The 26,938-nt window shown below is 35.0% G+C and overlaps 1 protein-coding gene across 1 annotated transcript in view; it reads right to left on the bottom strand.

Annotated features, from left to right (window-relative positions):
• Positions 1-272: 272 nt before the first annotated feature.
• LOC134749480 (transcription factor sem-2-like) overlaps positions 273-26,938 on the bottom strand; it is a 97,803-nt gene continuing 71,137 nt past the window's right edge. Inside the window, exon 2 of the mRNA XM_063684419.1 lies at positions 273-6,330. Within this exon, the coding sequence (XP_063540489.1) occupies positions 5,608-6,330 (723 nt within the window). The 3' untranslated portion in view covers positions 273-5,607. The remainder of the gene's footprint in view (positions 6,331-26,938) is intronic.

The following is a 26,938-nucleotide window of genomic DNA, read 5'->3' as shown; positions in this document are numbered from 1 at the left end:
GTAACTCTAGGTTTAACCGGTTAACCCGGGTTAGTGGGATGGTGCAAGTGGCCCTTAGCCTTGCAAAAATTTTATTTATCGTGTTGAAATTTATTCATTAAAAACAATTAAAAATTGACAAGATTTAATCTTTCAAAAAAAATTATTTAAACTATAATTACAATGCAGTTACTTTAATCATTAATTATTTTTATAGTCCAACCCTGTCAATTATTAATAATTTTTAATTATCAGAAAAGAAATAGGGAAAGTTAAAATTGAAAATCTGGTAATTTTAAAAAACTGGATGATTTATTTTTACCATATAATAATATATATTCATTATTGAAACAAAGTACGATACAAAATGTACACGTTTGCCTTAAATCCATAACTACAGTATTATTATTCATACTTAACAGTTTAAAAGACTACGTACATATATGCAATTATAGTAGATATCTTAAGAAATACACGTCAATAATTTATACAACGGTCGAGGGGCGAAATGGCGAACCCTGCCCTCGACAATAACTTAGAAATACAAATAAAAACCTCTTAAACTATTGCCGGACAAAAGATTATAAAATACACCCCGCTGGGGCAATCTTTGATTCGTTTAAGAGAAACGTGCGTTGTTTTCCTTCTTAAATTAATTCTGACCACTAATATGTACAATACTTTAGAACCAATTACATTTGAAAACAACATGTCTCCAATATTTGGTTAGCCGAATGAGTGAACAACGGTTAGCTTACAAGAGATCCATCGGTAACGGTTTCTAAGAGCTTCATTTTTATTTTTGGTATAAATTGAATTATAAAATCAGGTATCAATGATATAAAGGCCACTACGATCATCGAAGGTAAAGCAACAAGGCATGACGCTCCGCTCGACACCAACGTAGAGTTTAAAGACTTTAGAAACAAAGTACATGTTCTAAATCTTAAAAAAGACTAGAATGGTTCGGAACACACTGTACGGTGTGAGTTACAAATTTCTCAAAATCCTTAACAAAATGTGGCCTTAAGAAGAAATATTAACAAGATATTTACATAGTCCAATGGCAAAAGAATGACAGTAAAGCGTCAGAAAAATTAATAACGTGAGAATGTTATCAGTCGATTCAGTATATTTATTAAAGCCATGCTTTCTAGCTACAGAAGTAGGATTAAGTTTGGCATATTATACTTTTCAAAAGATTTCAGCAATCAATGTTTAAGCACACCAATTTCAAAGTATACGTATGCGGTAACGCTAAAATTACCTTAATAGTACTTGATAGAGTTTAGTGGACCATTTTATCAACATTTTTGTTCCTAATCAATTTGATCAACGAAATTTTATGTACAGTAAAACAACTGGAATAAAGTCGAAATCCAAAATATTAACAATCTCCTTTACCATGCTTAGAAAGCTCATTCGAGTTGCAACGATTTGAACACTACGCGAAAGATGCAAGCGTTAAAAACATTTTGATCGTCTCCTTAAGCTTTAGTGACTGAAACAGAATCAACTGCATTTATTACAAAGATATTAAGTTCATCTTCATTTCTTACATCCAAACCTTCCAATGCACGTCTTCTTTCTATTAGCATGTAAAGAGTGGACTTGGAAAGATAGTCGTGAACTAAATGTTCAATGTAAACTTGATAACTAAAATCTTCAATATCGATCACGTCTATTACTGCAAGTATATCTGTTACTTAATTATAATCATTAATATCTACCTATTATTGTTTAACCTATGTTAGTTCCTTGACTCAGATTGTGCGAAATTTTTTGTTTGTTTTATCATTATCATTAGCTTTATCGTTATACCAATTATCATTAATGACACAGCTACGTCAACAACGAATCGGATAATAACATTATTATTACAATAATACGCATCCACTACAGATGTTGATATACAATACAAGGGTTATTTATGTTTAATTTTACCATCTTATAGACACCAATTAGATATCAGATAATATTTTAAAAGGTTACATGTTGTGCTGGGCAGGATGATGAAGAAACAAAATATACAATTTCGTTGTATCTCAAAGACGAAATGGAAACAATTCTTACGATAGAAGAGACTTATCAATTAAATCAACAATTGTGATACATACATATTATATAGAGAGATATAATTACGATTCAATTTTCAAACACATAACATAACGAGAATATTTTCAACTTTTCAGTTCTGTGAGTAAATCACTAACATTTTGATCAATCGCATGTACAAATTACTAATTTAAGAGTTTTATTTTACATGTTAAAGTTAGGGAGGCCTATTTGTTGCTATATTCGGGTTCATCTACTTACTTGGATGTTAAGCCCAAAGCTATTAAATGAAGTACAACAATTATTAATTACATATATAACCTACAACAACTAACTACGTCCTCTATGATATTTATTTTTGAGACGCATATTTATTTATACCCTCTAATTTTTCTCACAGTATCGCTTTATTTTGACGTTTATTATTAACAGTTTCAATAGGTACTTATTTACACGCAATAGACTTATATATACCTTCAATTAGAAGATGCGCTATGAAGAAAGCCTGATTAAAGCAAAGGATCAAATTCTAGGGCTCATACCAAGGAAGGCTTCGAGTTTTCAAAGATACATCTAAACATTTAAAATGAAACATCAAACCCTGATAATTCCAATTCAGAACCACAACAAGAAGAGCTAATTACGACGTTAAATTCGATGTTGTGTTATATCGATATCTCGGGGTTATTTATTATTGCCAAAAACTGCAATCTATTGTTACCAAAACTAGTCATCAATTTGTAGCAATAGACTGTGGGGTAGCGACATCTACTCCTCACTAACAAAAATCACTAGGTCGTGTTTTTCTGTCATGGTGTACCATCATGATTTCTATTGATTTTTTATAATTGTGAAGATCAAAATACACCACTTTATAAATTTTTAAAATAATGTTTACTATTAAGTTATTTTCATTAGCTGAGGACATTAAATTCTAAATTTGAGCGTTGGTTATCTCTCTACTCTTCTATAAGACTTTTAAGTATTGCTTTTTCTCGTTGGATTTTGTATTTTTGTTACGATTTTGTATTGGTTATAGAAATAAAAGCATCAGCGTATAAAAGTAAAAAAAGAGTAACTTAGCATTTATTTATGAAAAACAAGTCCTGATCAAGAATGTGATTGCAACAATATATTATTGTCAAAATTTTGAAAATTATGGAGGGACGTTTTACGTAGCAAAAATATACTTTACAATGACCTTAAAGAAACTATTTCAGAACCAAGTATCAAACTATGTCAGTCTTGGATAGTGATGTAATAATTTCTTCAAGGTCCAATATGATTATTATCAATGAAGCAAAACTAGTTGAAAATGCATATCTGGCGTTAAAGGAAATCTTACTTGTAGTTATTATATATTATTAGATATTTTGACAGCATCTACAGAACACTACGCGCTTAAAAATAGTTGTTGAGCATCACTAAAATATACATAGAAGAGTTCCAAGACATTATTAGGCACAATTTTTTTTTATTCCCTTTTCATTATTATAATGTATTATTAATATAATAATATCGCCCTAGAACACACAAGACAGTTAAACTTACAGTTTTGCAGTAATATTAATGTATAGATAACATGTATGTATTTATGCATTTTAAATAATTGGATTTCATAGACACTTACTAAGTTATACATGAACTCGTTTTTTTACATATATATTTATAAGAATATAATAATATTGGTAAAGCATTTTCTTCCACAACGGATCCCTTACTTTATGAAGGACACAGATATCCTACAAATATTGATTTCACTTGAAATAGTAATTTTAGAAGGATCAATCTTAATGACTCTTACATGACTGCGGAATTATCTTGTAAACATTACTTTCTAACTAACTGACACCATTTTCAATGAATTGACAGACTTTAGCGACAATTTACAATTTAGCTTTTGCGTTACTGTGGGACTCTGTCTCATCATCTTCACTGACTTAATTAGTTATATCATCTGGTATTGCATCATTAACATCATTTTCATTATTTGATGATGTGACCAGATTCCCACAATAATGGAAAATATGAAAAATAGGTACAAAGTGAATTTATTTACACAGTGCTCATGAAACTCTTTGTGATTCTGTTGGGTAAGACAAAAACTTTCACTAAATTCAGAACAAAACGCAAACTAAAACAGTAAATGCTTTTTAACTTTAAAGTAATCATTATTCGACGTTTTGACTCAGACTAAGTAAAAATGAGAAGCATCGCACCTAATCACAAAGAGCTGCGACGGCACCGTATAATCACGACCAGTTTTAAAAATTAAAATTCTGAGAAGCTAGCGCGGCTAAAACTAATCTATAGCGTTATCAGTCTCCACTAGAACCTTACAATTTAGAAAATCCATAAAGTAAATCACAGAGTTTGAAATAGCAAAACATTTTGAGTAAAACCTGACGCATATATGTCGAACCGACTTATTTTCACCGTCCCGCGATACAATACATCCCTTTATTGATATGTATCTTTCTATAGACGTTTGTGTTCAAAAGATTTGCGTGAAGAAAGAAAGAAAAGTGTCCCTTCGCATCAATCTTGGGTGCCGTCGTTACTATACATTTTTAATTTCATGCCTTACCATTGAACAGAGATTATATCTTACCTTAACATTCTAACATACATAATAGCAATACCAACTCGAATAGAAATCTCACCCGTGAGCCCCTACTTTACAAAGTCGCGCGGCGAAATGAAATCTTAGAGCTGCAAAAGCGACCGCGCGACTGTTTACAAAAGGACAACAGTGGGGGCTCTACCCGTTCTAAAACATTCTCAAAATTCCCGCATTCCGAAATTCTTTCAATGACATACCGATTAGCTTCCGACATAAAAAATATAATTCTCAAACTATCATCTACGTGCATCAAAGTATAAAGTGAACTTACGTACAGTAAATGGAACGCAAGACAAACATGACTATTCTAGTCTTATTTTTCTATTCATCGAATGATACATAATTATTTCATCTAAGACACTTCCAAAGTAAAAATGACGATTGCCCTTAAAGTACAAAATGTTAATAAAATAAAGAGTGTAGTTTCCCGCAAACTTATCGGTTCAGCATGCACTAGAAGCCAAGTCGAGTAATGTACACGTATAGAACAGGGACCGGGCCGGACCGGTCCGACCAGCGACGGAGAGGAGACGGATTCTGTACTGAGACGCATCTGAGACGTGCCGTGATCTTTGGAAATTACCCCCATTAAATTTAAACGAAAGCGACGTAAAACGAGAACCAACTCACAGCCTATGTTTTTAAACCCGATACGATAGCGACGTCGTCGCACGGAGCATTCGATTTTATTTCTAAACAAACTAAAGAAACCAAAGTTAAGAACTCATGAAGAATTCGACCGCGAACGGTTGGTTGATAACTAAAACAAAAGTTCACCCTCGATCCTTATTAAATAACTTTGTACATTGAATCCAAATCGACACGTCATTTTGGATGTAGGCACTCTCTAGGCGGGGCGGCAGCGGTCGCCGCGTCGTCGGCCTGGTGGGCACAGGGCCGAACGCATGAGATCAGTGGAACGGCTGCGGCCGTGGCGACCCGCTCGTGCTCTAAGAGGACGTGAGGTACGACGAGAACGTGTGGTCAACCCAGTCGCCCGCCACGCCAATCTCACTCAGCATGTCAGACACGTCCGGCGTGCACGAGAACTCGAAGTGGGAGCCTGAGGAAGAAGAAGCCGTCTCGAACGACTCCATATCCGTGAGCGCGTCTAGGTCGACCTCACAGTCCGTCGGCAGTGGAAGCAGGTCCGTGATAGAGTACAGATCGGTAAGATCTGATTGCTCTCGGCGACTGCTGTCTTCGTAAAAGCAGGCGGATTCTGGGGAATCTGGAGAGCCTGCTGGAGATGCTGGTAACGGCAATAATGTAGGCGCTGGTGTTTCTACTTTTACGCTAGGGACGGATGGAGGTGTAGGCCTCGACCGTCTTCTAGAGACTCCTCTATTGTTATTAGAATCAGCTCGCTGCTTGATGCGCTTTTGTTTTGAGACTGCTCCAGCACGCGGCGCGGGCTTGGCTGCCTTCTTGCGAGGCCTATATTTATAATCTGGATATTCCCTCATATGTAGCTGCCTGAGCCTTTCAGCTTCGTCTATGAAGGGCTGACGCTCCACGTCGTTAAGGGTCTTCCAAACGCGGCCCAGGTTTTTAGAGATCTCCGCGTTGTGCATGTCGGGGGTTTGTTCGCAAATTTTCCTGCGCTCTATTTGGGACCACACCATAAACGCGTTCATCGGCCTTTTGATGTGGTTGGGGTTGTTCTTCTTCGTCTGGAACAAAGGAAACAAATGGTTAGTTAAGTCTCAAAGGCCTTTAAAGCTCTAAAGTATTCATGTCGGAGGTAGAATCAGTTAATTGTAGTCTGGGTGATTAATATTTCAAGCATGCCCCATCTGCCGCAGCTAGCAAAAATCTGCTCGCTTTGAATTAGTATGCATGGCTTTACACCATTAGGCCGCGTCCTTACTATTAATGAAATTGTTATCAAAGGAATTATTATTACAAACAAGTATAAACAATCTATTCAACTGACAGATGGAAATTTTTATAACGCAGTTGGAATATAAGATGAAGTGGATAATTCGCTCACTAACTGACCCAATTCGTATCTATTTTTAACGATCTCGCAACGGCCATAAGCCGAGTTCTTTTCGTTTGACCGCTTCCGCGTCGATCGGAGTGTGAAACATTGACGAGGATGTGTAAGGACACAGGAAGCCATTATCAAACCATGTAGGAAGCGAGCAGCGTTACAAGGGCGGCGTTATCTATTTTTCCTCGTTATACCGAAGATGCGAAAGAATTAGGGGTGTATCTGCAAAGTTACCGCCGAAATGGAGAGCATATTTCAGGGTTTAGCGAGGGGGGAAAGTTGGAGCACTATCGCGGAGGAACATAAAAACAACACCACTCCGTGTACGACCATAAGCGAATACGTCGCTTTATTATTCAAATCTTACTTTCGCTAAACTCCTCCCGCCGTCCCGGGGGAATATTCGAGGGAAAAAACCTCGTGACTTTATATTTTTTGTTCGTCTTATTTATATTCAGGAGAAAAAAAGGGTTTGTCAGATGGCAACTAAATCAAGTTCGGCCCGCCCACTCGGAGCTCAAGGTGAGTCGAGGTAACTTTTTGCCGTGCAACCAAAATTCGGGTTACTATTATTACCGGGGTTTTTTTGCTCAATTTGTATTTGGATTGTAAACTATGTCTGTATGCATTTTTTTGATATCAATTAGTAATTAATCACATTTACGAGTTACCCGACAGAAGTGAGTCAGGGTGCAATTTTGTATTAGTTAATGAATGCAGGCCGGTAAAAAATATGCCCGTTGCATGTAACTCGAGTTGGAGAAAAAACGTTACATTAAATAAATATGATATCATTGCCAAAGAAACAAACCACATTTTCATAGTCATATACCTAAATAAATAAAGCAATCCAAGTACCTAAAAATTACATTGATTATACTATCTATTATAATGCACTTCTGAACAATTATTAATTTAAATACATTCTACAAATAATGTTTTAATCAAGATAATAAAGAAACACAATGAAATATAAAATAACTCTAACAATCAACGTCACGCATCAAAACTGTGCCTCTTATAATTATATTCGCAATCTTTCTACTCGTTCAATAGTGACGTAGCCAGGAAACCAAACTGGGCGCCCTTGTATACGACGGAATAATACACATACTGCCGTACATAGTATAAAATGCCATATATTATTTAACTTTAAGACATCCGCGCTCTCGCGAAGATTTAGTGGTCTTACTGGTCTCATTTTACGCTGGATATACTTAAGGAGTGGATTTTATAAAATGAAAATTGGCTGTGACTTAGTTACAGTATACGTTTCATTAGTATTCTATTTATATCGGTTCGTGATGCCAAAGGGAATTTTCTAAATTCAAAAACGAGGAAGTTCCCCTAGTCATACCCAATTTAACCCTTATAAGGGTGAAATGAATCAAGAATCCCTGACTGACAGTGAGTGCTGACTTACGTTTTATGTGGAATTCCTTTAAATAATGTCATGTTTCCGTATTTTATTTGAGTGATTCAAACATTATATATTTACCTATACAATTACGTATTTTTTTCGAGTTTGTTTTTTTTTTAACTTAAAACAAGAATTATCGTTCGAAGATCCTTAATATTAAAAATATTATTTTAAAACACATGACGATAGGTTTCAATTTGTCTCAATGGAAATAGCGGTGCAATTGATTTCACATGCTTTTATCATCTAGGAAATCATTAAAGGGCTATAATTTATCACTTTGCCTGGCTACCCTAAACGGAACAGGTCGTGAATGTCGTGATCACACAATGTTTAAATGGTCATACAAACTATTGATTCTGACCAAGGCCTTCTAAGTTCCGCGTTATTGGACATGTTTGCTCGATTCCGGAGATTTAGCGAGGTTAACTTCCGTTTTCAAGATTCATTACGACTTCCTTAGAGGATGTTCGACAATCATTTTAACTAAGAGTTTAACAAACTGTTGAAAATACATTATAACAAGAAAATGATGATAACATAGTAGATTATTACTATTTAAAAAATACCATAATTGCAATGGATATCTCTATCATAGAAAATGAAACAACAATTTTTTTTACAATAGCCTAATACAAAGTGCAAACTACTTACAAGTAGCTCGGCATCACTTTATAATGCTTTACTACTTACAAAGCAATTGAGAAAGTCTAGTTTAATGATGATATTTAAAAGAGTACTGAAGACTATAAATCTAAATATTGCAAAAAGATTATAAAATATATCTTCTAAATAATGGCTCCCGTATCGCAACGATCAAACAAACTATACATAGAACTATGTTTTATTCATAAATGTCAGGTGAATCTACGGACACGGCAAAAAACCTCTTTCAATTCGAAATCTCGTATGTCTCGCATATCAAATAGTCAGAACTTCATCAACGATTCTAAATACGGATTTAGCCGTTAATCCGTGATTTTAATGAGTTTTTAATTTGATTCAAAATTGACGGATTAATTTGGACGAAGTTGAGAAAGATCTACGCGCATTGCAAGCAGAAAACTGGGAGGAGATCGCACAAAACAGGGCGTGTTGGCGCCAACTCGTATCGGAGGCCAAGACTCACTTCGGGTCGCTGAGCCAGCGGAGTTATGTAGTTAGAGTTTTATGATTTCATGTTCAAATCTAATCAATCGTAAATTCATTAGTATTAATCATGAAGCATTCAAAATATAGACAAATTGCACAGAAAATGCTGGTACAATGGAGGAAGCACTTGACAAAAATGGTCCAAATGCGTCGGGAGGAAATATTAATGAAGATGTAGGACATTTCCGAGTTGGCATTGAACAAAAGGATCGGCCCCCGATTAAGAGGTTCATTGTAATACGTGACGCCAGATGAGCTCTTTATACCTTTTGTGTTTTCAGATAATGAGTAACAATAGTCGAAATGAAACTTTTTTTATTAAAACCTTCCCTTTTACGGGGTAAGGAATTGAAATTGGAAATTTTCGACATCTTGCGCTTTATTAAGTTAGCTCTCCATTTCGAGAATTTACGCTTAGTTTTCTTCAAGGATTTAAAAGTGGTGTTGGAAGTTTACGTCTGAATACCCTGTTTAGATAAGGTGTATAAATGATACCGAAAATTTGAAAGCATTATTCGTTTGCAGTCATAAAAGACTGTAACAAAAATCTTCATTTCCCCAAGTTAAAGGACGAAATAAAATAAAGTAGCAGTTTAAAGTTGATGTGCACATCTCTGCATCTAGAATCCTTGACTTATTCGCAATTTATATTCACTTCCTGCCTTGGGATGTCTCTTAGCCTTTTCTCTAGGCTTGCTTGTTTAACATACACGTATGTACCTTTCATATCGTGTATACCTAACGTACGTATATATCGTGTCAACATAAATATATTAATTATGAGATTCAATTTTTAAATGACGAACAATAATGTATTGGGAGTGTATTTACAAAGATATACCTTAAGGCTCAAAAGACTTGAAATTTTTTGAGTGATCTTATAATAGTTTCAGTTGTGGAAGTGACAAAAAACTATTTTAAATCCATCGGATTTGTAGAAATATTTTCTTACGTGACAACTTTACTCATTACTTAAACATATTATGCAAACATATTACAAATTTCAGTTGAATAAAACTGTTTAAAATAAGAAAAGCGCATCTGCTTCATTTAATAAAGGCGAAATGGCAGAGACGTGTCTCATACTGCTGTTTAATAATAAAGAATTCCTTTAGCAAAGTGAATACAGCATCTGTCATCAGCTACGTTTAATGGAAAATTACTGACATTTAATGAAACCGTAATAGAATTCTAAGGAACTCATAATGAGCACTGACTTATCATCGAAGCATATGTTTTATATACCGCCCTATAAGGCTCTGATTATGATAAGATAAGATAAGATAAGATACATTTATTGATAAAATTGTACAAATTTTACACGTCAATTCAGCCATACTATAATATACAATGTCAACCATATAATTATAATAAATTTATACTACGTTACAATATAAAATTTGTGTTCGTAGTTCTATTGATAAAGTTCATTATTACAATTATTATATTTATTATTCGTGCTTATGCTTATAGGATTAATTTATATGATCGCAACTTTTTATTAATCTACCGGTTGAAAATGTCGTAAGTTTCTACAACTATTTCAACGAATTACTAATGAACCTGGATATAAAATATGGCTACCGTTACGTCCTTACATGACAGTTTTTGCTTTATGTAAATTCTTGGATACCGGATTGCTTATAATTACGCTGCCTTGCTTGAACAATCAAGTTATTTTCATAATTGGCTGTCATCAGACAAACTTTAAGTTCAGTTATATAAATGTGTCGTAAAAATGGACCTTACAACGGTAAGCAGATACGCCATTATTTTGCTGTAAGCGCCAATCGCTTTCATGTACGGTAGGTAAGGTATAAGGTAAAATAAAATTTAGTCACATAAAGTTTCACGTGTGTGTCCAAATCTAGGCTATCTTGACACAAAACAGTACTGACATCGTCACCGTTGACTACACGTGTCTAGTTTAATGCACCGAAGTCACGACGGGACCCTTTCTAAAGCTACTTTTGACCTCTTTTCGCCATAATCGTCTATTCATATAGGCACACGATGTGAATATTAAAGAAGTTGAAATGTGTTGTGTTTTTGTTCCATAAAAGGTGGCGTTTCGTTTTTATTGCGAATAAAATGTTGAGTATTGTATTGTTAATGCTTATGAATATTGTAAACAGACTTAGTTATACGAGTTTATATTTGGGTTATATTTTTCGTTCTTTTATGTCCTATGTTTGTACGTATCAAGTTACTTTATTAAGCTAACTGAGACTATGTGACAAAACAAGACGCAAGAAGTAATATTTAATACTATTTATTTGACTTGTCACCGAAAATATTGAAACGGTGAATAATGAATTTACTTAGATACTTCAATATTATGAACTTAAGTTTGTGATGTCTTGAGCAGAAGCTATTTACTTTTTGACCCAAATAAAACCACTAATAACGTTAACTACATTTTTTTTTCAAATACATATTAATTTTTCGCCGCTGCTAATAAAAATCCTTAACCTAAGCGTACGTGTTATATGAACAAACCTTGGCCCACATGTCTCGCTCCGTGATTCTAAAGGCGAATTCTTAAAATGCGATTAAACTAACAATATGAGAACCGTGCTAACTTAAACTTGGTTACTAACGTCGTAGATTTAACATACACAAAAAATATCTAGACTTGTGAGTTACATTAAAATCGTATCAGCCAAAAAAAGCTAAATGCAGTTACCGCGTTCTGCAAGGTCAATCTATAATAAACCAAGCAACGTAATTTTTAAGCGTGATCCCGCAAAAACCGTCTTTAAACTTCAAACTTCAACTTCTAATCACTGTATTGCCAAAACATGATAGGTTGAAAGTACAAAAAAATTGCAATACAAACAATACATCAATTCTGGGTTAAGTATGTATTAACTTATTCTAGGGTAAGTACTAACTTATTGTCTAATCTAAAAGGTAATCAAATTCAGTAAGATATGTTGGCCGTGGGTACCAAGCTCAGCATGTGCTAGACTGGTGTCCATCGCTGGTTTTCAGTTTGCCCCTTTTTTAAACAGTTTTTACGTGAAAATGTCGAGTTATTTGGGTCGATAATGTTAAAGTCTCAATACAAAATAGGGCGTTTTTTTGTAGAGAATGTGATTTGATCCGTCAAGCACGTAGCGCCTAGCCCTGAGCGTTTCGAAACAACGGATGGGTGGTACGCCTATTCTGACTTTCTTAACAGAAACGTCGTAAGTATCGGTGAAGTTTATATACAAATACGTCTTTCTCGATTAGAGCGGTTCTTTTCATTAGTTTTGGACTCGCTTACCGGGTCCTACAAATTACTTTAACCTCGTCAGCTAGCGTTCTGGTCGTAATCATTGCAAGACGTTTGTCATTTTTATGTAATAAATATAATTAACACTGAGAAACTGAGTTATGTTCTAAATTCATAGCAAGGTTAAAACATTTGAGTTTCAATGGAGACTATAAAATAACAAAAAGATCTAAACGATAAAAGTCAAAGGCTTTAGCTTTTGACTCTCGTTAAATAGCGATGGTAGTTTCAATGGAAGTCCATGGATTACGAAATGATAAAAGTTCTTTTGATCGAGATTTGACAGGGTTTACAGCCGACAAGCGTTTTTAATGAAGGTATTATGCCGAGGCGTGTATGAAATTAGGTCGTTTTAAAACCCTTCTAACAAAAAATGTAATTGAGCGTAAAGAACGTAACCGCCATTCAAGTAAGTACGCTCGTACAATATATATAATACTACGTTACAAAATACGTTTATATTTAGTAGTTATGTTACCTTTTTAGTCATTCAAATAATGCAACGAAAGATTTTACTAACATTACCTATTCCAACATGGCTGTAAAATTATTTTAAAACTCATAAAAGCCATTTTAATGCCTTGGAACCGTATCAAAATCAATAAATCATAAAAAAAACTTAGGTACATACGGCAACAAAGTAAAATGCTTTAACAGGTAGGCGTCCAGACAATTGTATGCAGTAAACGGTCCTGAATAAAGAACAGATTTGTTTGTAGCTTTTTTAAATGTACCTAAGTAACGCTGCGCCGTGTGTACTTTCATAAATATGAGTGAAATGAATCAAAGTCAGAGAGGTCATAAGTACAAATCATGGGTTGTCGTAATAACAATGTATGAATAGCTATTGAACTTACAGAAAATAAAACTCAGTATTGGCCTACAAAAAAACTGCCTTTCCAAACGTGACCTAGAAAAACGTAAAGGATGAAAAAACAATCGAATTATACATTCAAACCGAGAAACTTGTTATACCGGTAAGTTAACCACAAGATGCTAATATTAAACATAAAATATAACTCGAATCAAAATTTACGAGCAGTCTTGACAGAGGAAGCCAGCGAATGTTTTTACACCGCTGAGTTACTGTGTTCTGCACCTCGGGTGTATTTGCCTTTTGCAACGTATGACGGGTAAATAAATACAAGTCCGTCGTATAATTCTCTGGCTTTTCTCAGTTGCGATTGTTTACTCGGGGAACAAATGTTAGTCGATCACGCTTCCAAAGGTTTGGAGGCTTCTTTCTCTAATACCACACCAAAAGTAGTAAGTCACATAGTTTTAGGCTAGTATAAGTCTTTTTTTCTTGTAAATGTTGGTTCACCTTCCGGGTCTAATGGCATAGGTAAACAAGCTATTATTTGTGGGTCGGTGTTAAGAATACCATAATTCAACCAGATGATTACGACGTGATTACACTTGCGAGTGTATTGTTAGTGAGATCAATAAAACACGGTCGTAATTATTTTAGGTAGGTACATGAATTATGATCGTGAACTAATCTAGTATGACCTAGTGAATTATCAATTTATCTTGTCGCATGATTTTCGAATTTGATATGTCTGTTTCAAAGATTTAAAACTATTTTTGGTAACCAACTCTGAAATTTGGTTTATGGATGATAGGTAGCAATGCAATATTTTAGCTTATCGAGCTGATTTTACCATAGATGGTCACAAAAACTGAAATAAAACAACATATACCCATGAAAGAATAACAGTTTTTAATGAATCGGAAGCTCAAAAACAATACAAAAGGTAATCACGGTCTATATCCCGGTCAATATAAGTCTAGTGATATCCCCATGAAGTTAGGATCGTCTTGATAATGCAGTTGGCCGAGTAAAGAATTTTTAGACATCGTTTAGTATCATTAGGTAGTTAAACAGCTGTCGTTATTATAAAAAGTGACCGGGGGTTCAAAAACAATACAAAAGGTAATCACGGTCTATATCCCGGTCAATATAAGTCTAGTGATATCCCCATGAAGTTAGAATCGTCTTGATAATGTATTCGGCCGAGTAAATTTTTAGACATCGTTTTAAGTAGTTAAACAGCTGTCGTTATTATAAAAAGTGTTCGAAAATTATAAGAGTAATTTATAAGTTTTATCCTATCATTAAAGATCGCCAGAGGCACACACTTGACCTTGCCGAACGCTCCGTAAACGATCTTTACGAAACTTGCCTCAGGGCGCCATTGTAATTTATGTCTTCGGCATTACTATTATAACTGCTGCTTAAGTCATAAAAGGTAGCTGGAGCAGTTTATTTATAAATAAATCATCAAAATGAGGAGAAAATGTTAATTAAATCCAGTAAACCACATAAACATCAAGTGTCTGTGAATTTTATTATTGAACGTAAAAAACAGTACCGTAAAATTAACTAACTATATTCCTTAAGTACAACTATGTTCCAGTTTTTAACGTTGATTCTTAATGAGCCTTTATGATTTGTACTCGTTACATTTATTTTGGAGCTTATCTAAGCTACACTAATGATCTTTTTATATTATATACTCAACATAAATTGAAAAATACTTATACATACTGGAACATTTGGACTATAGGTAGTTGTAAGTTGCGTGGACTAAAGTTACCTGACGTTATGGTATTAGTACCGTAACATGAGGTAACTTTAACTTGTCATCAGGTGCCTTGGAGAAATTTTATTAGCGCTTACATTAAAAAACCACGCAGATGTATTTTTGGAACATTAGTATCATAAGCGCCAATTGCACTAAATTCTAACCCTACTAATTTAATAAAAGCGAAAGTAAATCTATTTGCATGTCTGTTACATTTGCACGTTTAAACCTTTGAACCAATTTAGATCACAATTTTGAATGATTCACGGTTAGTTTCACTAGACTTATATTGACCGGGGTCCGGGATATAGACCGTGATTACCTTTTGTATTGTTTTTGAGCAAAAGGTAATCACGGTCTATATCCCGGTCAATATAAGTCCAATTTAGATCAAATTTGGTGAGGAGATAATTTGCCAGGCCTCAAATTAAGGACATATGATAGTTTTTACCAATCCTTATCCACGCAGTCGCACGGGCGAGCTGCCATGATCATTTAAGTCCCCGCCATCAAGCTCGGTTCTTCATATAAACGTAGTTACGCGCTGATTTTAACGACTAGCTAGATTGCTCTGTAACCTTGTACTTACAATAAGATAAGGTATATCTAGGTCTGTAATTAATTTATGTAGCTTCAGATACCATAGTAAAATATACAGCGAATTTAAGTTTTTCATACAACACTTATTTTTGCTCTATTTCATTTGTTTTATAAACTGGAGCTATATAAAATAATTACAGACCTAGACATACCTCACGTCATTGTATATGCAAAGTTTCGTTAGAATCCAACACGTAGTTTTAGAATGAGAACGAAACTCCGTTTGTATGGGAAGGTGAAATTCGGTTGAGCTTGCCGGGTACTCCGCCAGAATCATGGTGAGGGGATAGAAACGACAGAATGTGAAATTCCGCTGCGTCTCGTTATTTGGGAGGGTAATAACCACAAATCAATGAGGTAGGATATCGCAAAGGTTGTTTGGTAAATTATTTTCACAGCTGTAAGCCCTTTGATTAGTTACAGAGTACAACCAGAAACATTAATGGTTTGTTTTGTAAGCTCTCCTAAGTATGTCTTATAAAACTTTTGTATGTAACACATATCGTCGTGAATTTGCTTTGAGTCTGTATATTTTTAATAAAAGCCGATGCTAAGCTTTAATTATTCGTTAGAGAAAATATTTTAAAGATCGCCGCTGACAACTTATAACTTAAAATAAAATTCATATCAACCACTTAATTAGTAACAAAGGTACGTTCTTCTAGTATAATACTTATCAGCTTTTTTGGCTCCTCCATGATACCATTGAAACGGCCGTTATTATTGATATTTGACCTTAAAAGTTATTTTCGACAGCGTACAATTACCTATATGTATTAGATATGTTTTTTCGATGATTGAGGCAATATTAAGCTCGACCGTTGGACGTGATTTAAAATAGACAAAAAATGCGCCATGAAATGAAATGTGAAGGGCAATTTAATCGTTTGTACTAAATATATTTGTGTCAGTCTTCTATAAAAAGAATGTGGCGATAGGCAGTTAAGTAAAAAAAAAATAAGTTATTTTTTACGGTACTTTATGAATGAAAAAAAAACACGAAAGAGTTTATTTGCGTGGTTCCTATTATTGAAATGATTCATATAGAAATTATTTAAACTTTTCAAGTTTTCATGCCCTTATTACTATTTTTTCCAGACCAAAATTCAACCCAATTTTTGTCTGAAAAAGGGCGGGAGTGTTTTACACTAGCCAACAAAATAGGTAAAAACTGTTATATTGACATGTTGACAGCTGACAAATCATATCCATAACCGTTTTATAGCAAGAAACTAATAAGTTTGTTACTTACTCTACGGAGAAATTTGATAAATATTTTTACCTAATTTGAAGAATATTTGTGGCTTTCCATCAGAGAAGGGTCCTTATGCACGTGGAGCATAAGGACCATTTAGCCAGGGAACGCCACATTTTTTGTTTTTTAACATATATACCTAGTACTTTATAATAAATTGCCAAATGTAATTCGGGGTAAGGAGGGCTTTAAAGAATTTAAACAAGCCTTAAAAATGTATTTAATAGAAAAAGCCTATTACTCGATCAATGAATTTATTAATGAACGTGTTGAATGATGTATAAATTTTTACTATATTTTTTTCTTTTGTTAACTGTTTGACAATTTTGACATGCTTCTTTTTAAAAACACACCTCTGACATCTGTTTTGTATCTGGTTTAAATTTTTTTTTTTTTGCATGTGAGGTTGGCCTTATGTTTTAAGTGTTTGTTGTTATTTTAAGAATATTTTAGCGTGTACTCTTAGGTATTTTAGTGTTAGTTATATTTTTATATCGTACGCCGAAAGGCACACCATGGCTCATGGACCTAATATATTACCGAAATGACACCTTAAGTAACCCATGATGACGAAATAAATGAATCTTTGAATCTGTACGAGTAAAATATATGCTTTTTGCCATACCTAGGTAACTAACTTATATGTATATTAAGATAAAATCATTTGAACGCATAATCCAGTTGTGACTAGGTCAAGTTAGAAACGTGGCTAGGCCGGGTTCGAACCCGCAACACGACAATTATCGATTATTAGCCACTTATCTTGGGTGAAATGGTACGAATGGAAACTGGATGTAGAGGTTTCTCCGTTGATACTCGTATAATTACTTCGGTTTGATATTGCTATATTGGATTATTAATATTGCTTTTCAAGGTTAGAAAACATCATTTAAAAGTAAGCCATAGTATCCGTCGTTCTATTTGAAGCTTAATTTTATGTTGTTACCCGCTATAAGACCTTTTGTTTGTCTATTTAATACGTATTGTGTATATTTTTACCCCTTATTCATAACCTTTTCCCTTTCATACATAAGTCAAAAAGGACAGATTAACTTTTTGGACGCCAAGAGCCACTAGGTCGTGTGCTGTCGTGCCTGCCACGCCAGCGACCACTAAAGTGGTCATGGCGGACGCTGTCAAAGCAATTGTCCTGCTGACAGAAAGGTTTATATTCGTTATTCACTAGTCGAGATATTGGCGTTTGGGCCACGTCTTGACGCTTGAGGAAAAGCTTTCAAACTATTAATAGCTAGTTGGGGCTGAGGCGTGTATGAATAACTAATGGCTACTCTACACGATGGACCATCATACTGCCCCATTAAGATGAACGTGTATAGAGGGTAGTGGACACCACGGACCGATGGCTTATGGCGCGGCGGGATGGCGATGGGATGGCCGCGGTGTTGGATTTTCGTCCGCACATCAAAGGTAGGTAAGGTCGGGTACGTAGTCCGGATGGGGGAAGATCGCGCAGTATGGAGGGCGTACTCTGGAGTACCAAGTGGCCGAAGTCCGCCAAGGTACCGCTGGAGAGACGAAGTACAGAATGACCTCAGCGAACTCGGCGCCGTCGACTGGACAGAAACGGCTTTGAGCAGAGTAGCATGGCGGTCTTTGGTGTCGGAGGCCAAGATCCACTTCGGGTCGTCGCGCCACAGCAGTACATGAAAGGTATTGGGCCAGCGATGGCAGTACGCATCTACACGTGGCCCATCCACAGTTGCTCGAACGCGCTTGAGGTATAGGTACAGTTAAGTCATTAACTACATTAATAATGAACATAATAACTAAAAGAAATACCCACTAAGAACTTGATTTACGGCAAAACTTCGCAACTATTTGTACCAAAATGGCGGATGCAAAATATCATTACGGCAGAATTTACGATTTGGGAAGATAAATCGGCGATCGGTCGGCTGGTGATTTCCTGAGTTTAATGTATTCTCACAGATTGCTTATACGTAGATGGAGCAATTGGAGCATACCTAGAAAATATCGCCATGGTTGACTGGTACAAAAAGCCTTGAGGAGCGACATTTGTACAATTTTATATCGTGCAATAAAGTTTAAATAAACAAATAAAACATACGTAACTCAGGAACAAATATCTGCGATGAACACACAAATAAATGCCCTTACCAGGATTCGAACCCGGGGCCTCCTGAGTTAGCTTAGTGGGGCTCCAGGACCTTTGTAGAAACAAATAAATGTCCCTTTTTTTTTAATAAACACTAAGACAAACGAAACGTGTAATATTTTTTTCTTTAGATTATTACGTAATATAGGGGGGAGGGGGCTTGTTCTTATTTTTTCTTACGTAGGGGTGGGTGGAGATCAAAAACTGGCAAAAATCGTCTTACGTATTATATGAATGGCACTATATTATCTACAACTACTTAGGAGGGCTTAAACTGTAATACGAGTTTTATTCACTGTTGATATTGAATATTCTAAAGTGAATACATCAAGCACTTTACAAGTGAGTGAGTGAGTGAGTGGTCTTTTTAAATGCTTAATACGGCATCTATCATAGGTAATCTACACACAAATTTAATGTATTCTACTGGAGCGGTCGTATGAAGGTTGACACAGAGTAGACCGTACAAGGAAGTAACTAACACTTATAACATGCAGTTAGCTATGTTTACGACTAAAAATTATAGGGTTAGTTTTATCGCTTCCTAATATTTCGTTGTCACGAAATGTATTAAAAATATTTATTCAGATTCATTTTTTTTGGTTGTTGTATTCTAATCACGATTATGTTTATGTTAAAGCTAACAAACACAATACATGTAAATTTTATTAGTTTCTTCGAGCTTAATTTAAATAATCACCCTAAACGAAGCATGCCACGTTAAAATTAAATGCAAATCCGAATTATAATTTAATGATATAAAGTTTCAACCTGTATAAAACGTATTTTATATATAAATCTATCACTTAACTGAGGTGGTAAGTTACTATGGTTAACTACGGGCTATAGTAAGTAAGTAAATATTCTTTATTGCACCAAAATTATACATTTTACATACATGTAAAACTACAAAGAAATATTTAAAGAAAAAATAGAACCAGGTAACAACAGGCGGTCTTAGAATAAATTTAAAAGTGGAAAAATTACTGCCTTGGGTTAGACTTAACTCACGGCCTCTGGATCGATACTCCAGCGCTCTGCCAACTGAGCCACCAAGACCTCATCCATAGTCAGCAAATCTTCCCACTATATGGGTCTAGGGGACCCTAGCGACATCTACCGTAAGAGTACCGTAACAGGCGGTCTTATCGCTAAAAAGCGATCTCTTCCAGACAACCTTTGGGTAGCAGGAAATGTAGAACTCATACAAAAGTCAACAGGTAGTGCAAGGAGCTAAATATGGAAACTATTAAAGTTAGTGTCAGTTTTGTGCTAGAAACCATCCAAGTTTCACGTTCCTATCCAGAGCTAATGTCTCAAGTGTACAAAAAACAACTGCCAGTTCTGAGTTCTGACATTGCACCGTCAAAGGCCTAGGCAACACTAATTCCCTCTCCGCGCACGTACGACACGGCCGCGGACTACTAATATAACGTTTTTTATGCCTCGCCACACACTGCTTATTGAAACTTGTGTCGATGCGTTGATCGGTATGTTGTCGTTGGGTGCTGAGTCTAGTTGGGGATATCCAGCGTAAATTGACTGAGATTACTATAGGTAATTTTGGAAAATACTCGGGTTAGGTAAAGGAGCTAAAGTGAGGCATATTATTATTATTAGTAGCTTTTTCTAAAATATTCACCCAACGTATTTTAGAGTATTCTAGCGGCAACGACTAGGTATGTCTTTTGCGACGTATTAATAGTAAGAATAAGAATAAGTAGTATTAGCACAAAAAAGAACACAAAACATTGATTCATTTAGAGTATAGATGAACAGAATTGTGCTAAAAGGTCCTCACTCAGCTTAATGCCCCGAAGTGAATCCTAGGACACACTACGTGACGCTGATTTTCAGTGAGGCCTGATAAAACTAAAACTAACTAGGTAGCAGATATTAACACTGCAGCGATATTGATGACTTGAGACTGTTTGAAAATTGCGGATTTCTCCCCCATTTTTGTTATGCTTGATGATTTTATCAGATCTAAATATTAGTAAGCATTTAACTATCACCTATTGACGCTTGTAACTCTAGGGGTGTCAAATGCGAGTTGCTGACGTTTTACACAGCGCTGAATACTCCTTTTTTTAAAAGCTTCATACTAAAGTCTCTTGAGAAAAGCTCGGCAGCGTATACATGGTCCACTTGGACGTTCGACTCACCAAAATCCGTCTTGTACAGAATAGCAGATAGCAGACAGCTTGATTTGCGCCAATGATGGCCTCGGGCCTTGTTCTCTATGGATTAACTAATGCTCGTGTTATCGCAAGACCTCAAGTTATCAGACCATAAGTAAAACCTAATAGGGTAGAGTTTCTACCGCCCTGTGCCCACTTTCATGGACTTTTCTGAGGTATCGGTTGTCAATTTTGCTGGCAATTACCAACATTAAACACAGAATTCAGGACACAAACAGGATTTCTACAGAATAATTAGATTTGGCATCCAAAGCTAAGTACATTGCTTCCCATGATTTAAAAAAATCTGTGTTTCAATACTAGCCATTTATCTTGAGCAAATCTAATTCGAATGAGCTGAGCATATTGACGATACTTGGACCAAGAACTTAGTAAGTTACTTTCTTTAGTATGACTATTTGCAATTGCTGAAGGTATTTGTTACCTACATATAAAGTAAATACTATTAAATCTTCTATCTACTTATAAAACACCTGTGTGTGTGGTAATGTTTACCAGTATACATTTAAATTTAGTAGGAGTACCTATGTGCATTGTGCAATAGAGAGACCTCTACCACACAAGTTAAATTATCGCGATTTGATCATAGTTGGCCATATGTAAATTCTTTTATAGGCCTTTTTATTGTGGCACCGTTACTATGTGTAAACAATAAAATATATCTACAGACGGATCTATCGTATAATTTGTTTTGAAGCCATAATGCTGTATTTCAATTCCAATTGAAAGGTAACTCGTTTTATATGGGCTTTATTAAACTGCTTTTAACATAGTAGTATTTTCTTAAATGCGTAATATATTTTCGTTATAATATACAAAGGATGTAAACAAATTCGATTTAGTTAAATTTACAAAGATAGAATTTCTAGTAGCTATAAAGAGCCTCCATTACATAAAGCCAAATCACATTACCTTACCTCACGCTACCTCACATGACTAACATGTCTCAGTTTCAAAGTGGAGCTGATATATAATTCTCATATAAGCACGCGACAAACCATAAAGTACATCAAAACAAAGATAATGTAAGCAACAAAATCAACACCTTCAATTTATCCCAGACTTAACGACTAGTACGAAAGTAGCATTCGCATAAAATATGCAGTAATAAAGGCAGAAGTATGAATATCAGGAACACACAGCCATGATGCAATTTGCAATAACATTACAGCAAACACGCTAGTGTTACGGGATGGGCACACTGCGACCTGGATAGATAATACTGGGATAATGTAAAAGACATAAGATTACACAAGGACGCAGGAAACAAGATTATGCAAGACAGAAGACAAAATTGGTATTAAGTTCAAAGTGAAGATAAAGGGGCCCACCACCATCAGTTCGCCGGACGATATCGGCCTGTCAGTTAGAACAAAAATTTGACAGTTCCGAACAACTGACAGGCCGATATCGTCCGGCGGACTGATAGTCTGTGGGCCCCTTTAGAATCAAATTAAAGTTTTTCTAGTTACCGAGTTGAATATATCCTTATTAAGTGTTTAATGATGAATAACGATGGATTAACGGTGGAGAAATTAATACATAACAACCCAGAAACGGTAAAACCGCGAAAAAAAATGGGAACAATAGGTTCAAATAAACTGATTTTGTTCGATTTTATTTATAACTGAGCTGATAATAAAGGGCTTTCTTGCAAAACAGTAACTATTTCAGCATAGAACAGAAAACTGATAGTCATTACCTCATTACTATTACTGTTCTCATTTCACTTGCTTCAGTAACAGTTAAATTGTCTATTCAATCTCCGTTGTCAATTAATATAGACTGACACTAAGCACTAAACTTAAATGTCAGTCGAACTACTTAATTGGCAAGTTGAGTGATTGCTTTAACGCTTGCACCGATATTAACTGTCTGCAGTTTTGTCACTGTCATTATTAAAAATATTTAACATTAATTAATACAGGCGGTCATAATGCTAAATATACTTTACATTCTAATTTTAGTTAGAGTATGCATTTGGACATGAAACTTAATGTGTACAATGCACATGAAATATTGACACAAAGTGAGGGCTTGTTGCGAAAAGATAAAAGAATGTATAAGCGATGAAATTCACAATTGCATATGGACAAACTAAATAATAAAACCATTGGAAAAAATCTCACATCCCACTAAAAACATTTAATGTAAAGATTGCCAAAACTCACTAGCTTTTACTGTAAAAAAAGTATCTCAGCAAAAGTCAAGCCCCTAAGCCCTGACTACTAACCCTACACCTTGGTTTAAAAACTATGGCTTGGCCGTTTCATTGGAGAAAATCTTATATTATGTTCACAAGTGTAGACTGTTTAAAGTCCTCTGCAATTATCGAAATGTATGATATAATAGTTGATAACTTTAATGCTTTCAACATCTGCTTATACTAAACCTTGCCTTGTTATTATTAAAATCGCTACGGCAGTGTGCCCCGTCCGTAAGATTAACGTCACTTGCAAACAAACGGGAGCCGGCAGCTTATTCCGAACGTAAACTTTACACGGAGAGTTTAATGGGAACTATGACATTTTTACCCTCTTTTATAACCTTATAAAACTTGAGACTAAAGCGGTTAAAGATTTTGGTGGATTGTAAAAGGTTGGAGTAAAGAAAAATACAATTTTATGCCAAATCATAGTTAAGCATGAATAGATAATACTTTAAAATTAAAATGTTAAAATATGACGAAATTTTAATTGAAACAGAGAATCGACTAAAAATATTTACAAAATTATATTCCGTTACAATTCTTTACAGTCCTTTAAAAGTCAATTGTAATTTATGTCACGAAAAGAAAGGGTACAAAAGAATTAGAAGTTTCAGAGAACTTGGATTAACAATCGGTAACAAAACAATGTTGACAACTGTTCTACGAAAATTGTTTAACTTACTGACGGATCGCCTACAACGAGAAAGGTAAAGTGGTAATATACATATATAGTTTGTATAATAAATAAAATGTTAATATTACCTATTTACAAACTTGTTTAAGTGTTATATCAAATATCATTTACTAAACATTCTTTGTTTTTTAAGAAACGCTCATATTTTAACGCATATAACAGAAGAGGGTCCACATTCCGTCAATCCTAAATGTCAATTTAATCAACCGATCAACAAGAGCTGATACTGAGCTGAAATCTCTTAGATCTTTTGACAAAACGATTGTTACAAAGAAAGGTGAAGTCAATGCGAGAATTCAAGTACATTCGAGAAATCAGTCGCCTGGAGAATCGACCTCTGTAGAATTTGGGCGTTTAGTTAACGGAGATTAAATTCTAGTACCTAAGGATTAAGACTCATTATTCAACAAGTCTTACACATTTACTTAACATAACAAAGACGCACTTAGACATACAAAGGGTCTTAGGAGAAATAGGATCAATGTCTTCGGTATAGACTTAGATCGAGGCTAGAAGGTTTCGTAAGTTTACCTAGAATTCTCTTTTATCTTGTAGCATAAAAGCTTGAACCGAATTTTGTCAGATTATTCGAAGAAGATTGATCAAAGTGGGATTCCTTAGGAGAAAAACAATCTTTTTCTGTAATAAGGAACACGATGTTAATTTAATTTAATAGTTATTTAATAAACTAATCGCATTTCGGTTAGTTTATTACCGTTAAACCACCCAAAATATGGTCCAAAGTCAACTCGAATAATATCTTCCTTTTAATCGAATGTCGTACTTTTATGGCAAGATATTTATAAAAATGACTTGGTAATAAGTACAAATAGTCTCAAAATTAGCGCAAAAACTATGACGTATAAATAAACCAGAACTCAAATTGAAGTTAAACTTCACAAAGCAGCACGGAGTAATGAAGTTGACAAACGAAATAACAAGAGACAATGAGAATTACAGAGCTAACAGCTTTGTGTTCCTGTTATATTTTTTACTAGTTCAGATATTGCAGATTTGTGTTTTAACCATAAAAGTTACATGTGGAGTTCCATAGCTAAATGGTTCTGCTTCTCTGATGGAAAGCCACATATAGAGCTACGACTTTACTAATATGAATTTCATTCTTAACTTCTTTTTCATTTTTTGTGGCCACCTGACGTTGCGGATTTCTTACATATACACTTCTTTTGCCCTACATAAAGTATTATCTCGTGAGTCCAAACCTTCTTGCCGCTCAATGATTCTTTTTAAGGAAAAATATGCAAACAAGAGGTTTAAACGTTATGTCCAGACAGTATTTTGGAAATTAAACCAAGATTTAATACGCTGATTTAAACTTTCACGATTTTTACTCATTATTATTTACAACGACGGGACTTAATCGCGTAAAATAAGTATTAAACCCACCTCCGACGTTTCGAGGACGGCGTTGTCCCCGTGGTCTCGGAGTGTTCTCCGGAGTGTTCTCCGAGACCACGGGGACAACGCCGTCCTCGAAACGTCGGAGGTGGGTTTAATACTTATTTTACGCGATTAAGTCCCGTCGTTGTAAATAATAAAGATTTAATACGCTCACATGTTTAATTCACAGACGCAATGTACCATTAATATACCAATTCAAACTTATTCCCAGTAAATATTGAAATCCCAAAGGACCCACTTTTAACTACAGCGTAATATCACAGTAACTAATTTTAAAGTGAAATTTTTCTGCGCGAACTCTTCTAATTTCACTTCAGCTCAGTGTCTCGACTTCTGAAGTTTTTGCCCATAGGAATTTAGAGTTACGTGCAGGTGCCTGGGAGGCTCAGGGGACTCTGTGAGCAAGTTTTATGAAGATATAAAAAGAACTGAAGTATTTACCTACAGCATTATTAAATAAATTCGACCCCTTTTTGACGATGTTACTTTGAAACATACTTAACAAGCATTTTTGAAAAACTTTGCTAATATCGGAAATGTTAGAGATTAAACCATGAATAGAATCGCTCGTAAAAATGCACTTAAATTAAAATCGCTCTCGCTAATACCAATTCAGATTTAAATGAAATCTGAAGCTTAGACGGATATTAATTCGCTGAGAAATATTTTATATTTAACTCAAGAAACCTGGAACAAATATCTTTTATTAACTAATGTTCAAGTCATTTCAGTATTTTGATTACGTGCGTATTTACTGGTTTATACTATATTTTAAGAAATTTAATGTTTTATCACTTATATGCATAATATAGTCTAGTTACTGAAATAAAACATGTACCCAGAACACGGAACTGATGCAAAATATAACACATGTACATTTTCAATAAAGCCATAAAGCTAATTCAAGATTTTAGAGCTCGTAAGTAATACAGCTATTCGAAATCATGCCAACGGAGCAGGTGGTGGATATAATGCCTGCATTTGTCCTGTCATTTGAGCAGAATACCGGTAATAACAGGCAGGAGAGCAGTATATCGCGGAACTGCACCAAAATAACCCCCGTTTGTAGTGGGGTATGAATTTAAATCTCGTTTAACGACTGCAGTTTCAGTATATTTGACGTAAGAATTGCAATTATTGCGGTGCTTGGATATAAAGCTTTAAATTTTTATTAAGATAGAGTTTAATGCGAGGAAAACTTCCGTGTGGAACACAATATATAGATAAATAAATGAATACACTTAAATATGAAATACTAGCTATTACCTACGACTTCGTTCGCGTGGATTTAGTATTTCCCGATACACCCTTGAACCCTCTATTTAAT

The sequence above is a fragment of the Cydia strobilella genome, chromosome 18 (genome assembly GCF_947568885.1).
Source record: "Cydia strobilella chromosome 18, ilCydStro3.1, whole genome shotgun sequence".
Lineage (NCBI taxonomy): Eukaryota > Metazoa > Arthropoda > Insecta > Lepidoptera > Tortricidae > Cydia > Cydia strobilella.
The sequence above is the reverse complement of the archived record's forward strand: the minus strand, read 5'-3'. Positions and strand labels throughout refer to the sequence as shown.